The 14,382-nt window shown below is 33.2% G+C and overlaps 4 protein-coding genes across 5 annotated transcripts; 2 read left to right on the top strand and 2 right to left on the bottom strand.

Moving 5' to 3' along the window:
* Positions 1–3: 3 nt before the first annotated feature.
* Positions 4–5,252, bottom strand: LOC103854693 (B3 domain-containing protein At5g26805). The gene has a single exon (XM_033284601.1). It carries the CDS (start codon positions 2,200–2,202, stop codon positions 1,747–1,749), a length of 456 nt encoding a protein of 151 aa, XP_033140492.1. The 5' UTR covers positions 2,203–5,252; the 3' UTR covers positions 4–1,746.
* On the bottom strand, positions 2,245–3,414 carry LOC103854827. The gene is made up of 3 exons (XM_009131787.2): positions 3,405–3,414; positions 3,124–3,266; positions 2,245–2,863 (listed from the first exon to the last, which is right to left on the bottom strand). The coding sequence occupies exons 1-3, from the start codon at positions 3,412–3,414 to the stop codon at positions 2,786–2,788; spliced, it is 231 nt and encodes a 76-aa protein (XP_009130035.1). The 3' UTR covers positions 2,245–2,785.
* Positions 5,253–5,453: 201 nt separating the features above from the next.
* Positions 5,454–9,665, top strand: LOC103854695 (putative RNA polymerase II subunit B1 CTD phosphatase RPAP2 homolog). 2 transcript variants are annotated; one of them, XM_009131659.3, is made up of 9 exons: positions 5,455–6,122; positions 6,417–6,539; positions 6,902–7,024; positions 7,107–7,286; positions 7,532–8,287; positions 8,362–8,567; positions 8,636–8,899; positions 9,103–9,249; positions 9,335–9,665. In XM_009131659.3, exons 1-9 carry the CDS (start codon positions 5,468–5,470, stop codon positions 9,437–9,439), a joined length of 2,559 nt encoding a protein of 852 aa, XP_009129907.1. In that variant the 5' UTR covers positions 5,455–5,467; the 3' UTR covers positions 9,440–9,665. The 2 variants fall into 2 exon arrangements, with proteins under 2 accessions (XP_033140361.1, XP_009129907.1); XM_033284470.1 differs by lacking the exon at positions 6,417–6,539 and having other exon boundaries at positions 5,454–6,122.
* Positions 9,666–10,503: 838 nt separating this feature from the next.
* Positions 10,504–13,416, top strand: LOC108870829. The gene has a single exon (XM_018656579.2). It carries the CDS (start codon positions 12,976–12,978, stop codon positions 13,234–13,236), a length of 261 nt encoding a protein of 86 aa, XP_018512095.1. The 5' UTR covers positions 10,504–12,975; the 3' UTR covers positions 13,237–13,416.
* Positions 13,417–14,382: the final 966 nt, after the last annotated feature.

Below are 14,382 nucleotides of genomic sequence, written 5' to 3' on the forward strand. Positions count from 1 at the left end.
CTCTTCGGCTTCTAGAAGCTCATGCAGCCTCCGAGAACAAAAGAAAAAAAATCAAATGAATTCGAATCGTCTCTGGATTATTTTTTCTTTTCCCCTTATGGCTTCATCGCCACTAGATTGTTTTCAACCTCAGGGAGAGGAAAAAAAAAATCCAGAGAGAATCTTTGGTTATGAGAATCAGAAAGAATAAATTAAAAAAAAAAAACCTTATCTATGACTATGGTGGTTCATCACCGTAACACGAAAGAGCTCTCAAGTGGGCAAAAAGGAAGAGAGGGTTTGTGTAAGGGAGATTAAGCCACGTAGATTTTAATTTCACCAATGATATCTAGCCACGTTGGCTTACTAAATCCTCCATTGTTTTTCTTGTGGCCCATTTTTTTGTTCATAAAAGCCCATTAAAAACATACGCAGGTGAACGTTCTAGCCCAGCTCGTATATAAAAATGATTTGATTGAATTGAAAGCCCAAAACCATTAAGCAAAAGATAATGTTTAGTGGAAAGATAAGAATGAAAATGTTTTTTTTTTGGAAATAAAGTCAGGATTAAATTTCTATGTTTTCCATCTTGTCTATTAAGAAAGTCAAACCAGGTAATTTTTTGTTTCCTTTTGTTTTATAGAGACAAGCCTTTTTTTCTTATGTTCCGAATTTGGATTTGAATGTAATTTTAATAGAGTAGATTCATGCATCCCATAATCCTATATATAAATAATTTTTTTAAAGCAAATCATTTCCAAAAATGTAAAATATATTTCAGTTTTGATTGTTCCAGTTGAAAAGTTTATATATTTTCTTTTTGCTTATATATTAGAATCATACAAATGGAGAGAAAGAAAACTTCTAATGTCTTCATTTTATCATTTTATCTTTAATATTATGAAAACATAAATTAATATAAATATTTTTTAATGATTAAAATTGTAAGAAAATATAATATATAATACATTAAAATGTTGCGGATTCTGATTAATTTTAAAATACACAATTGCATCACCTATCACATACATTTAAAGACAATTAAAATTTATTTTAAACCAGCTAATGTAAATTTTCATGAATCAGCTCGAGTTTATAAAATTGACAAAATATATAAAGAAATTGTCTTCTTATTATAAATATATCATTTGGCTTATAACTAAAATGTTATTTTATATATTTTGAATATTCATATAGATTTTTTTGGTGCGCAATATTGAAACAACTAGAACATACTTTAATGGCCGTTTAATGACTTTAAATTTTTACCAGTTATTAGACATTATTATATAAATATTTTATTATATAAATATTTATATTTATATATCTTTAGTGCACAACGATAATGATACTGAAATAACTATAACATAGTTTAACGGTCATTTACTTATCTCTACATATTTTACAGTTAATTAAGACGTTGCTATATAGATTTTGAATATCTGTATAGTTTTTTTGGCGTGCAACTGTTACAGTTGAACTGTATCGAAACAACTATGTAATATATGTTTGTATTCTAATGCAAAGTTTAATTCATGCATACTTACAAAGAAAAATAAGTCATAGACACTGATATTCCCATTCATCATCAACTGGAATGCATAAGAGAAACACAAGTTCTACATATAATCTAATACATTTATTTTCTAATCACCCCTACTTCCCCAAGATAAAAAAAAAATATATTGTTTTACATGCCATTAAACTTTTTATTGAATATATCAATGATCTTTAACATATCATTTTGAATCTACTCACCCACACCCTTCATTCCAACACCGAGAAACAAAGCATGTTAACGTTAAAATCCCAATACATACCAATCACCATGCCAGCCACAAGACTCCTCCTCTTCACAAATTCTTCGATCCAGGTTTCACTCGTAGCAAAATTATCTTCATGAATGTCCTTCCAGAATGAAAGAGTGTGGACTGTGTTTGTATCGAGATCATTCACCTTTACATCGAAATGAGCAATAATACTCATATGTGCTAAATACATGACATCTGGTATGTGTCTCAGTATAGTAGCCTTGATATACAACATTGGAAGTTGGAGTTTGCCTCCGTACCATACTTCATGGGGCGATAGGTTTTTGGTGATATCCCAAGGATCAGGAGTTATGGGACGGATATCGATTTCTTGAGGAAGTAGTTGATCATTGTTGGCGTTTTCTTCTTGGTGTTTTGTTCGAAAGAAGGTGTAGAACATTGTTTTGATCATCTTTGAAGTAGCTACAAGAGAACTATAAGTTTTTGTTGTTTCTTTTGGTTTTGTGGTGATAAAGTTGGATGATAATATAGGTAGTAAGATTGGTTTGATAAGGCTTAGGGTATCTAAGAGTGGTTATTAGAAGAAGCTGATGTGGTCTTTTAGAGTTGTGAGAATCCAAATGCATATATTGATTTACATGATTTCTGGTTTGGTTATCTTAAACACTTGGTGGATAGAGTCTTGAATAAGATGGGCCTTGTGGGCTTTCGTTTATGGTTTTATTAGAGAAAGGAAACCCATAAATATGCAACAAACCTTATGTTTATGGTTATCCAAAGAGATCATTAAAAAACATAGCAAAAACATTTTCTTAATGTTAAAAAAAACATTTTCTTATCTCTCTCACGCACGTTCCTACATTTCTTCTTCTTTACTCAAATCATTGTCAGACCTTAACAAGTCTCTTTGTTGGCCAACGGTTTGGTTCTTAATAACCGGGACACCAATCCATTTGTGAGCCTCATGAACCAAGAGCCTTTTTAATTGATAACAACTCTATTATGATAACAATCCGAACGAAGAAAAGAAACAATCACGCCTTTATAGCGTCAGCTCTAGGTCTCCATAGCCCTAGCCTGTATTTGTGGCTATATTTTAGTATCAGTTTTCTCTGCAAAACCAGAATTCAAAACATGTGATAGTGACTGGAAGTATGAACAGGCAAACATGTAAGCATTTTGTTTTGGGTGATAATAATGATACTCCCCACTAGCAAGCTAAACCCAAGTTCCAGTACTAGGATAGAATACAACAACAATACAAAAGAATCTGAAACCCTAAGTGTCCTACTTTTCTACAACAACAATACAAAAGAATGCGATCGCAATCTGTGTAAACCATACATTAGAAGAGAGACGTGATAAAACTTACATGTTTGCATGGGATGCCAAACTTCTTGAGTCTGAGTGTACGAGCCACAAGCAGTTTCAAAAGATCACCTATCGCGGTTTCAAGTTTTGGAATGTGAGTCTCAACTCCTCTTCCAATTCCACTCAAGAACTCAGGAACCTTCACTGCATATGTCAGAAAAGATCAATCAAAAACTTAAAGTTTCAGCCTTTTTAGCCAAATTGGATTAAAATATTCACTTAAAATCATAAACGTTCAGCCTTTTTAGCCAGATTTGATACGAAATTCACATATGGTCTAACTGGTAACCATCACTTGAACATTGGGAACATATTAGGAAAAGAACGAACATGAATGAAATTATATGACTGAAGAAGAAGGTAATTCCTTAGCATATATAGTGAGGAACAAATTTGCTTTATATTTTTCTACAATAAAAAAGAATGAGAAGTAACGAAAAAGAAAAACTATTTCTTATGAATGGTAAAATTTCTTTCGAATGTTAAAGAATGCATAGTTCATCTTCATACCATTCATAACCTGAAAATCACAATGTATATGTTAGAGAAGAATTGCATACCCCATCAAGACCCATCAAATACAGAGCTCGACCCAATATCAACCAACAACTCGGCCTAGGACAATTCGGCCCAGCCAATTAGGCCAATGTCGAGTTGGAGTGTTTTACGAGGACTAGAGAAAGGGGATCTTGAAATCTTAATTTGCGGAACCTATGAAAATGGACAAGTTATACATCTAATTTACTTAATAATGTCATATTGGCTTATAAAGATTTTAGTTTACAACAATCATAAATAATTGAAAAATATTTCCAGTAATAATCATAGCCACTTTAATAATAAAATTTTGATTAAATATTATAAAAACTGTAATTAAAATATAATTAGAAAGAAACAACAATTAACTAGATATTTAATAGCTTGTTTAAAAATTTTAACTCCAATTTATTTTTAAAGTAGAAAGTAGAAAATTAAAAAATTAGTCCATTCCACATTTAAAACCATGACTTAGAAAAATGTTTTTGCATATATATGTTTTGTAGAAGAAAAATGTTAGAGAAAATAAAGTTAGAAGAAAAAACATAAAAATTAAAAAGAATTCTCTTAAAAACTTTATCTATAAAATAATCACTTGAGATATATAGCAAAGAAAACAAATAAAAACGGAATGTGTCTCAAGTCGAGGGGAAAAAGAATGTTTCAAATCAATATAAACATACAAAACACATGAAAATTCAGCCCCATAATCTTACATATACAGCTCGTTAAATTTCTACCCAAATGTATGATATCAAGATATGATTTAACACATGTTTATATTAAGTAGAATCATCAATATACTTATTTTCATTGGTTTCATATGCTTATAAACATCAATTGTATGAATACAACTATCATTTTCCTTACATCGAAGCAAATACATGAAAGTGTTCAATTCAAAAGTAAACAATATGTTTATTCAATCATGAAAACACAAACATATATAATCTATAATCTATAATCTAGAAACTAAAGACATGAAAAGAGTTTCCTGAGATGAAAGCAAAAGAAGAATCCATAAATAAGCATCTCATCAGACTGAGATGGGTTGGAAACGCGCCCTCAAACCGAGATGAGTTTGGCTTTGGTGCACAGCTTGTACATGAGACTTGACAGTTCCAACAAGGTTGGATCCAACACGTTCAAGTGAGATGATGGATATCACCGCCTTTTATACGCTTCCACGATCCTTCTACCGAAACAAAGGTATACTGTCTCGATTTACCAAAGAAAAGAAGGGAGTTGTCGACAACGCATGAACTGAGATGCATGTCAGTTTTACAGATGTCATCTCTAGCAGTTTCCAAAAAGTGAAATTATAGTGACTAATCAATTCATTAAAATTCTAAACCAAGAATTAACATTATTATAGACATACAATAAAAAAACAAGAAATTTAACAAATTCAAAATCCATAATCTACGTACGCATAGATAAAAATCATATTAATTATAATTATCCAGACAAAACACCGATAAAGAAGATTATTATTATTTTTGAGGTTTCTGTTCATAAGTTTTTATAGAATAATATGTGCTCTTACATAATAGTGATATGCAAAATAGAACAAAACTAAATAAACATTAGAATACTTTTTAGGTGTATAATACTAAAAGCACTAAAAATTAAGGAATCTACTTTGCTAAAGCTATCTTGGATAAAAAAAAACAAATGCTAACGATCAAAAGAGTCATTATGACGCAAAAGCAAATCTTTTTCAGCGGCCCATATTAGAGTCCAACTACGGCCCATTAAAACATAACCGCCTTTTAAGACCGGAACTCACGAACTAACACTCCTCATATATGTTCAGTCGTTTCAGATTTTCCCAATCTCCTCCTTCTGTTCGATTCCACTCCGACCTTACAAACATGTCGAAGGATCATCAAGCAATCGCAATCAACGATGCGGTTCACAAGATCCAGCTCGCTCTCCTCAACGGCATCACTTCACAAACCCACCTCTTCTCCGCAAGGGCCCTGATGTCTCAATCGGACTACGAAGACGTCGTCACGGAGCGAACCATCGCCAAGCTCTGCGGCTACCCTCTCTGCCGATCCCCCCTCCCTTCCGACGATGTTTCCAGGAGAGGGAAGTACCGCGTCTCCCTGAAGGAGCACAGGGTCTACGATGTTCGGGAGAGTAGGAAGTTCTGCTCGGGGGAGTGTCTTGTGAGCAGCCGTGCGTTTGGGAAGAGTCTGCAGGAGGTTCGTACCTCGGAGTTTGATGTGGTGAAGCTTGGTGGGATTGTTGGTTTGTTTGGTGGTGGTGGTGGTGGTGATGTGGTGGAAGAGGAGGAGGGTTTGGGGTTGGGGTTGGGGAAGTTGAGTATTTGTGAGAAGAGTGATGTGATGAGAGGTGGGGAGGTGGATTTGGAGGAGTGGATGGGTCCTTCTAGTGCTGTTGAAGGTTATGTTCCTGTTGATCGAAGCAGTTGCAAATTTAAAGATGGCAGTAAGGGTAAGTTTGATGATGGAAAACCATATTCTTCACTTACTATTTAAAAAAAATCAATGTTCAAGAAATCGCTAGTCATGAGATTATTGATCAGTCAGGCGCCTAGACCGATTTTTTTTAAGCTTCTAGACTGATTTCTTTTAATAATTGTTTCATTTAGGTATATACCAATTTTTAGAACATTGAGAAAATTGTAACTGGACATGTTATCTGTTTGGTTTTTGTTTTCTTATGTTTGTTAGTAGTTTGGTTTACTGTCTCTATACTGATTATGATATGAGATTTGATTGTTGACAGAGTCCAAGGCTAAGAATAAACAAAAGAAGCAGGAGGAACCGTCTTTTAACGAGATGGGTTTTACTAGCACGGTTATTGTTCCTGATGAGTGTAGTGTTCCTAGCAATTACAACTCTAAACAAGGTAAGTTCGATGATGAAACCATATCTGTTGGTGTCTGTCTCTATACTGCTTATAAGTTGGATGATGGAAACCATATTCTTCACTGACTATAAAAAAAATGGCTAGTCGTCAGTTAGACATTTTATATGAGATTATTGATTAGTCAGGCGCCTAAACCGATTTTTTTAAAGCTTCAAGACTGATTTTTTTTTTTTTTTAAATTGTTTCATTTAGGTCCGATTTGATGACTACACCATTTTTTAGAACATTGAAAAAAATTGTAACTGGACATGTTATCCGTTTGGTTTTTGCTTCTTATGTTTGTTAGTAGTTTGGTTTACTGTCTCTATGCTGCTTATAGTATGAGATTTGATTCTTGACAGATGCTAAGGCTACTAAGAATAAACAAAAGAAGCAGGAGGAGCCGCCTTTTAACGAGATGGGTTTTACTAGCACAGTTATTGTTCCTGATGAGTGTAGTGTAAGCAATTACAACTCCAGACAGGGTAAGTTTGGTGATGAAACCATATCTGTTTGGTTTTGTCTCTGTCTCTATGCTGCTTATAGCATGTGCTTGGTTTTGAACAGATTCCAAGGCTAAGAATGATCAAAAGAAGCAGGAGGACCCGCCTTTTAACGAGATGGGTTTCACTAGCGAAGTTATCATTCCTGATGAGTGCAGTGTTTCAAAGGTTCCGCCACAGACCAAACAAACTCCTCCTGTGGTGAAACCTGAGGATGGCCAAGGGAAAACACCAAAAAAATCGAGTAAGCACTAAGAAAGTGTTAAGAGTAGTAGGCCTTACGACAAAGTTATCCCTAAGAAATGTAGCTGTATATGTTACTTACTTGTATCATGAATCATTTGGTTTATTGTTAGGGGAGCTTTAGATGTTGTGATGGTTATTAACTTATTAGGCTATTGCTGCTGATGTGTGTGGCAATAGATACTGTTATATACCATGCTCTTTGTTTATATGGATGGTTTTGAAGTTCATTACCACATGTTGCAGGGTTTCGTCGTGAAAAGGAAAAGGAAAAGATCGATTTGGCGAGCTTTGGGTTTGATGCAATGGGCTGTGCGAGCCCTGTCACTGGGATTGATGGATACAGCGTTGAATACAGCGTGTCTAAGCAGCCACCATCTTCAACGGAAGACCCTCTTGATGGCCAAATGAAAGATAGTCTCAAGACTCTGGATGAGAAAAGTTCCTCTTCTGCGTCTAAAGGGAAGGGGTTTAAGCCTCCACCACGGCGCAAACAAGCTTCTCATGCAGGTGAATCAAGCAAAGGGAAAACAGTTGTAACAATCACGGAGAAGGACATTCAAAGTTCTCTGGTTGATGAGATGGGTGTAATGAGCGATGGATACAGTGTGGAATATAATGTGTCTAAGCAGCCACCATGTTCAATGCCGTTGGACAAGAAAAATGCTCTACTAGGATCATCATCTAGTTCTAATACAAAAGCCTTGGGAAAGAAAGTTATTTCTGATTCTTGTGAGGGACTTAAAGCTCATCAGGATATGTGTTCATCAAGTGAAACCGTCACTAAGTCATGCCTTAAAGTCTCTGGCTCCAAGAAGCTAAGCCATTCAGTTACTTGGGCTGATCAGAGTGACGTCCGTGGTGATCTTTGTGAGGTTAGAAGCGATGATACAGAGGATGTGAACAGTGTCTCACGCCTTGCATTAGCAGAAGCATGCGCTAAGGCGTTGAGCCAAGCTGCTGAAGCTGTTTCTTCAGGAGATTTAGATGCAAGTGATGCTGGTAAGTCCCCATAGGAAGTGTTAACTATGCTATAAGTTTCTGAATATTTGCACTTTTGTTATGTTTTATATTAGCTGCAAAAGCTGGAATCGTTTTGTTGCCAAGCACACATCAACTTGATGAAGAAGTTTCCGAGGAGGAAATGAGTGAAGAGGAGGAGGAGGAGGAGGAGGAAGCAACTCTTCTGAAGTGGCCAAACAAGCCAGGGACGCCAGATTCTGATTTGTTCGACCGTGATCAATCTTGGTTCGATGAAACTCCAGAGGGATTCAATCTAACTGTAAGTCTTTTTGTAGTTAACCATCAGGACTATAACATGGGAACTAACGTTCACTGAACTTTCCTCAGTTATCACCTTTTGCTATGATGTGGGACTCCCTTTTTGGATGGGTGTCATCCTCTTCACTGGCGTATATCTATGGGAAAGATGAGTCTGCTCATGAGGAGTTCGTGTCAGTTAACGGGAAGGAGTACCCCAGGAGGATTAGATTGGGAGAAGGGCTTTCCTCAGAGATCAAGGAGACGATTGCTGGATGTCTTGCCAGAGCTGTGTCTACAGTTGCCACTGTTCTCAAGCTGCCAGTACCTATATCCGAGTTAGAAAAGGGACTAGTAAGTACTCTCCTAAAAGGAAACTTTAGTGACCGCTGGGACGAAATTAATATAACATGGGGTTACTGGCTTCGGCCCGAACCTCCTGATATTTAAAAATAAAATGGCATTTGAAGCTCTTTATCTAGTTGTAACATAGTAATATCATCTCAGAGTTATGCTGGGAAGTTGTAATGTGGTGGTTGTGATTTGGTGTTGAGCAGGGAAGCTTGTTGGAGACAATGTCGTTGACAGGGGCAGTTCCGTCTTTTAGGGTTGAACAATGGCTAGTGGTTGTACTTCTGTTCCTGGACGCGTTGTCTGTGTGCCGGATCCCTCGGATTGCACCTTATTTATTGAACAGAAACAAGGTTAGTAGTTGCAGTTAACTTGAACATATAGACAATAAGTTGAAGTCTATTGAGTTGATTTTGTTGGTGAAAATTTTAAAAACAGGTGTTGGAAGGAAGTGGGATTGGTAATGAAGAGTATGAGACAATGAAGGAGATTCTGTTACCGCTTGGCCGTGTTCCTCAGTTTGCTACACTATGCGGGGCTTAGACAAAACCCGGTTTAGAGTTTTACTTGGGGAATATAAAAGCAACTTTGAAAAAATGAAAAAATCATTCAAAAGCTGGCTGTTATTTGGCTGATGGATTGTTTAGTTGGAAGAGAATGTGGTAAAAAAAAAATAAAAAAATCAGAAGTCAGGCTTGGGTATGAGTTTGATAAAAGCGGGGTGAGAGATGATGTGTATAAAAATGAAAAACTTTTTAAGTCGTGATTAGTGAGTTAGACCATCTCCAATGGTTTAGTCTATTTTTTTATTCTAAAATAGAGTAATTCTATAATAGAGTTTGAGTTTGTTCCAATGTTACTCTATTTTAGAGTAAAAAATAAAATGATGAACAAAAAAGAAATAAGTTACTCTATATTTAGAGTAATCCTATTTTTCACTCTATTATAGAATGAAAAATAGAGTACCATTAGAGTATTTTTTACTCTAAACTCTATTTTAAAGTGAAAAATAGAGTGGGGTTGGAGATGCTCTTAAAATAGTTGAATTGAAATGTGAAATTTGATTGACTCGGTTTTTACTGTTTTTAGTCTAAGATGGTGTTGATTCTATAGGACTCCCGAGTTTTTTCCATGTGAGAAGGAAAATAATAATATTGACCAAGGTTCTAAAAATCGGTCTAGGCAGTGTCTAGGCCTCCGTCTAGGCTGCAATTCAGTCATATCTAAAACGAAATGATTTTCTTAAATTCGATTTATACGATTCAAATTAGTTTAAACTTATCCTAAATTGATTAAAATCAGTTTAAATCGGTTTACATTTGTCTAAATATGTGAAATTAAGAAATAATATTATTACAAATCAACAAATTTATCTATTTCTTATTTTTTGTATATCTAATTTTCATAATTTTTCATAATAATTTTATAACTGAACATAAAAACTAAAATATATCATATAAATGTATAATATAAATAAAATAAAATAATGTCCTAACGCTTAGGCGAGTCCGAATAATCCGCCTAGTCGCTAGTTATCTATAAAGCGCTTAGTAATCTTTTAACGAATTTTAGAACATTGATATTGACCAAAGCAATATTACTTGCTAAGTATTTGGAAACGAATTAATAAACTAATTTCTTTTTTTTCTTTGTTATTTCACAAATAAGCCTTTTTTTTAGTTACTTTTCCAAGAACATTCATGTACAAACAAATAAAAATGGATTTTGAATAGTGGCATGTACAATCATAGTTATTTTGGCTGCCACCAAGGACATTCAGTTCTTTTATATATTTTCTTCGTTTCAGTTTAAGTGTCGTTATAAAGTAAAATTTTAGTTTCAAAATAAATGTGTTTTGTAATTTTAATATAAAATTTATTGAATTTATATTTCAATATATTTTTTTGTTGGTTGAAATGTGATTAAGTATATTGGTAATAATATTTTTATTTTAATAAATATATAAAATTAAATATATTTTTTTAACTTTGTGTGCAAGTTTAAAAGAACAGTTAAAATAAAACAAAAAGAATATATTTTTAAAACAGAAACATCACTTTTATATGCTGAATACGCATGATCACATAACATAAAAAAATACTATTCTAAAAATAAGAACGTCATCTAATTTAAAACAAAAGAATTCTTTTAAAATGTCATATATTTGAAAATGCCTAGAGTACAATAATCCTGAACATGAAAAAATATATGGACCTTTATCAAAAATCTCTTAGCCAAAAGAAAAATCAATCAAGATTAATCCATTCAAATCCCAAAAGAATGAACCAAAAATTTCTCTCTATATATTCCCTATAAAATTCGATAACATCACTATTGGTGGTGGATTAATTTATACTTTAATTATAGCTTAAAATATACAGTTTACTGGCTAAAAGATTACTATATAAGATTTGGATATTTGTATGAAAAAGTCTTCAAGATATTCATTAACTAAGAATTGTTATTATGTAGGTAGAAGCTGTTGAATATATTCCTCAAAAGAAGAAGAAACTCTTTGTCATATACAAACACATTTTCAGTGTGTCATCTTCCTTGATTTTGCATTAACATTATTGGACAACCTCCACTAAACCATAGTTGAGATTTCTTATTTATAGAATTATATGAACTTACTGTAGTTTAGTATACGATTTAATATAGTTATTGTAATACTTTAGTTATGTTGTTATAGTATTTGACCTAACGTGTTTACCAATTTGTTCAACAGAGATATTTAGTATTGAAGTATAAACATATGTTACTAGAGTCCATTTATATTAAAATATGCAGCATGTTACAATTTAAAGAAAACGTATATTTAAGTTTAAAATTTGTATATGATTAAGGGCTGAAGACAAAAATTGAACAGTTTTTCTAAAAAGCCAAAAGAAAATCATGACACTAAAAAGACCTTTCTTATTTACTTTGACTGATTTTAGGCAGATGAATCTAACTGTTAGAGTTTGGCACTTCGTTGAAATTTGAGAGAGCGATATCTAGAAGCATAAGTAAGATAAGGAAGCAAGAACCAGCAAAGAAACACTACTATGTCTGGACATCTATTACAATAATTCTATCTTTACATGTAGCGAAACATAAAATAATACACACTTTTTGTTTGATTCTATCACTCGAATAAAAATTGTTTGAAGAAAGATCAAAAGGAAAGACTTAAAGAGACAGAGAACTTGGATGACTTTAGTTAGGAATTAATAACAATAAAATAAACTAGAGCAAAGACTCTTAAGCTAAAGTGAATTCGGACCCCTTTGAGATTAAGCTTGTTTGATGAAATCTCAACAACCGTCTGATTGTAATATACCAGCTTCCACGTTTCTTCGTCTTCTTCCTTATTCCTCCATTTCAGATTCTCGCATAATATCTCTATTACTATGATTTTCTCATGATCAACACTTTTATGTTATTGTAGAAAATAATTAAATGAAAACATTTCATTGTACCAACAACGGATTAGCGAAAAAAACGTTATACCATAATCCTCATTATATGATTGATTAATTAGACAAAGATACATAAAGCTAATTATCTGTACAACGAGTTAGAAAATAAATTATACGAACATAACTTGTTAACATGTAGCTAATAATTTGCACCAAATGTTAGCAAAAAAAAAAAAAAAAAAAACATGTAGCTAATATTGAATAAGAAATTGCATGCAATAATATACTCCATAAAGTGTATGGATTTTATATTGTTTTATTACTACTAGCAGGTTTGAGTTACAATAAACGACACATAATCCCACAAAGGAATAGGTCCAAATAATTGCAAGCGACACATAAATGAACGTTGGTCCTACAATGTAGTAGCAGCTGAACGAAACTTTATTTTTTCTAAAATTTTTTATTTATTTTTTCTTTGATAATTTCTAAACACAACGTACCAACCAAGATTCTAACCAAACCGGACCATAAAGAACTCCCACAAAAAGCTGTTTTGCTCAGTCACCCTATAAATACACCCTCAAACCCCATCTCTCCACATAAACACAAACACATCAACCTTAAACAAATTTACAGTTTTTTTTCTTACATCTTGGTGTGTTCTTGTTCTAACTAATGGGAGGCAACAGCAGAAAGAAGTTCTCTCTCTTCAGCTTCTTTAAATCACGAAGGTCATCTCATATGATTGAAGCAGACGCATGGGACGACGGCGTATACACAAGAAAGGCATGGGCCAGCGACGAGGACAAGCGATATTGGGTGGCTGAGCCAGGTATTGACCGTAAGGCTTCTGCCTTTATCGCCAAGTTCCATGCCTCTCGTGTTTCTGAGTCCGAGTGCCAAACTCTCCCTCCTTGCCACTCTCATCATAACTAGCAATCATCACAATCATCATCATGATGATGATAAATGAAAGAATGCTAATAGCTAGCTTATTTTGTTTGGTTCTATGTATATTCTCTTTTATTTGATGTTCATGATGATGTCCTTACGATGATTTGTTTATAAAATGTGTTATATGCAGTTTAAGTTAATTCTATCTTACATTAATTACTATATTATAAATAGACTTGACCAGTCTATAATTCGCTACGTTTAAATGTTGAACACTATATATGATCCATAGAAATATTTCAAATATACTCACTCTAAACAAAAAAAATCTTATATAAATGATATATGCCAAGAACATCATGCCAAGACGTTCGGAGTACTAAGATAAATACAATGATATGGTTCTAGACTTCTAGTCTAGCTAGTAAACATCATGCCAAGACGTTAGGATCTTACACTATAGCATCGATCTCTAGGTAGCTAGTACTTGCACTAACACCTTCGCAATAAAATATAGCTATTCTGTTTATTAAAATTTTTAGCTACTATGTATAAGTAACCATCGTAAAATACCAAAAACCAAAATACCTATAATCTAGTATTATCTGAAGACGACTGTTATATTCGTAGTCAGTATGTAACATTTTGTTTTTGTATTACTTTGATACATTTTTTCAATTAGTAATTTAGTATCCAAGTAGCAATTAGAAATGACATGTATTTATTAGGGCTAATTAAATAAGAACAAAGATTTAGAGCCAGCTGTATAGAATATATAACAAGATGTGGAGGATATTATTTTCCCACATATATTGTAGCTTGTATTATTTTTACTCTTCCTCTCACCTTCTTTGGTTTTAAAAACATCTACATTGGTGAAAATCTACATAAATTTCTCAACAATAATATTTTATTTATTTAGTTTTAGTGAATTAAACTGTTATAAAAAAACATTTACATGTGTAGTTTGAATTTCAGAAATAGTAAAGACCATTTCTCATCTTTCTTTATTTTTAATTTTTAATTTTTAATTTTTAATTTTTTAGTAAGAAACTTCATGAGATATTTTCATGAAAAATGGCCTTAGCTTTTTGTTTTCTTGATTTTATATATTTAACGATAACCACTAAGGATCCTGTTTAGCTCTTTTGTTTTTCATGACTCAAAGGCGTTTGCCATTGCATGCAT

Source organism: Brassica rapa, chromosome A02 (assembly GCF_000309985.2).
Source record: "Brassica rapa cultivar Chiifu-401-42 chromosome A02, CAAS_Brap_v3.01, whole genome shotgun sequence".
NCBI lineage: Eukaryota > Viridiplantae > Streptophyta > Magnoliopsida > Brassicales > Brassicaceae > Brassica > Brassica rapa.

Excerpts from the sequence above, each read along its gene's own strand:
- LOC103854693 (XM_033284601.1), bottom strand. The coding sequence starts at position 2,202 with ATGATCAAAACAATGTTCTACACCTTCTTTCGAACAAAACACCAAGAA.
- LOC103854827 (XM_009131787.2), bottom strand. Across the intron at positions 2,864-3,123 it reads TTGGCATCCCATGCAAACAT|AGAAAACTGATACTAAAATA; the intron begins GTAAGTTTTATC and ends CTGGTTTTGCAG.
- LOC108870829 (XM_018656579.2), top strand. The coding sequence starts at position 12,976 with ATGGGAGGCAACAGCAGAAAGAAGTTCTCTCTCTTCAGCTTCTTTAAA.
- LOC103854695 (XM_009131659.3), top strand. The coding sequence starts at position 5,468 with ATGTTCAGTCGTTTCAGATTTTCCCAATCTCCTCCTTCTGTTCGATTC. Across the intron at positions 8,288-8,361 it reads TTTAGATGCAAGTGATGCTG|CTGCAAAAGCTGGAATCGTT; the intron begins GTAAGTCCCCAT and ends GTTTTATATTAG. Across the intron at positions 8,900-9,102 it reads CCGAGTTAGAAAAGGGACTA|GGAAGCTTGTTGGAGACAAT; the intron begins GTAAGTACTCTC and ends GGTGTTGAGCAG.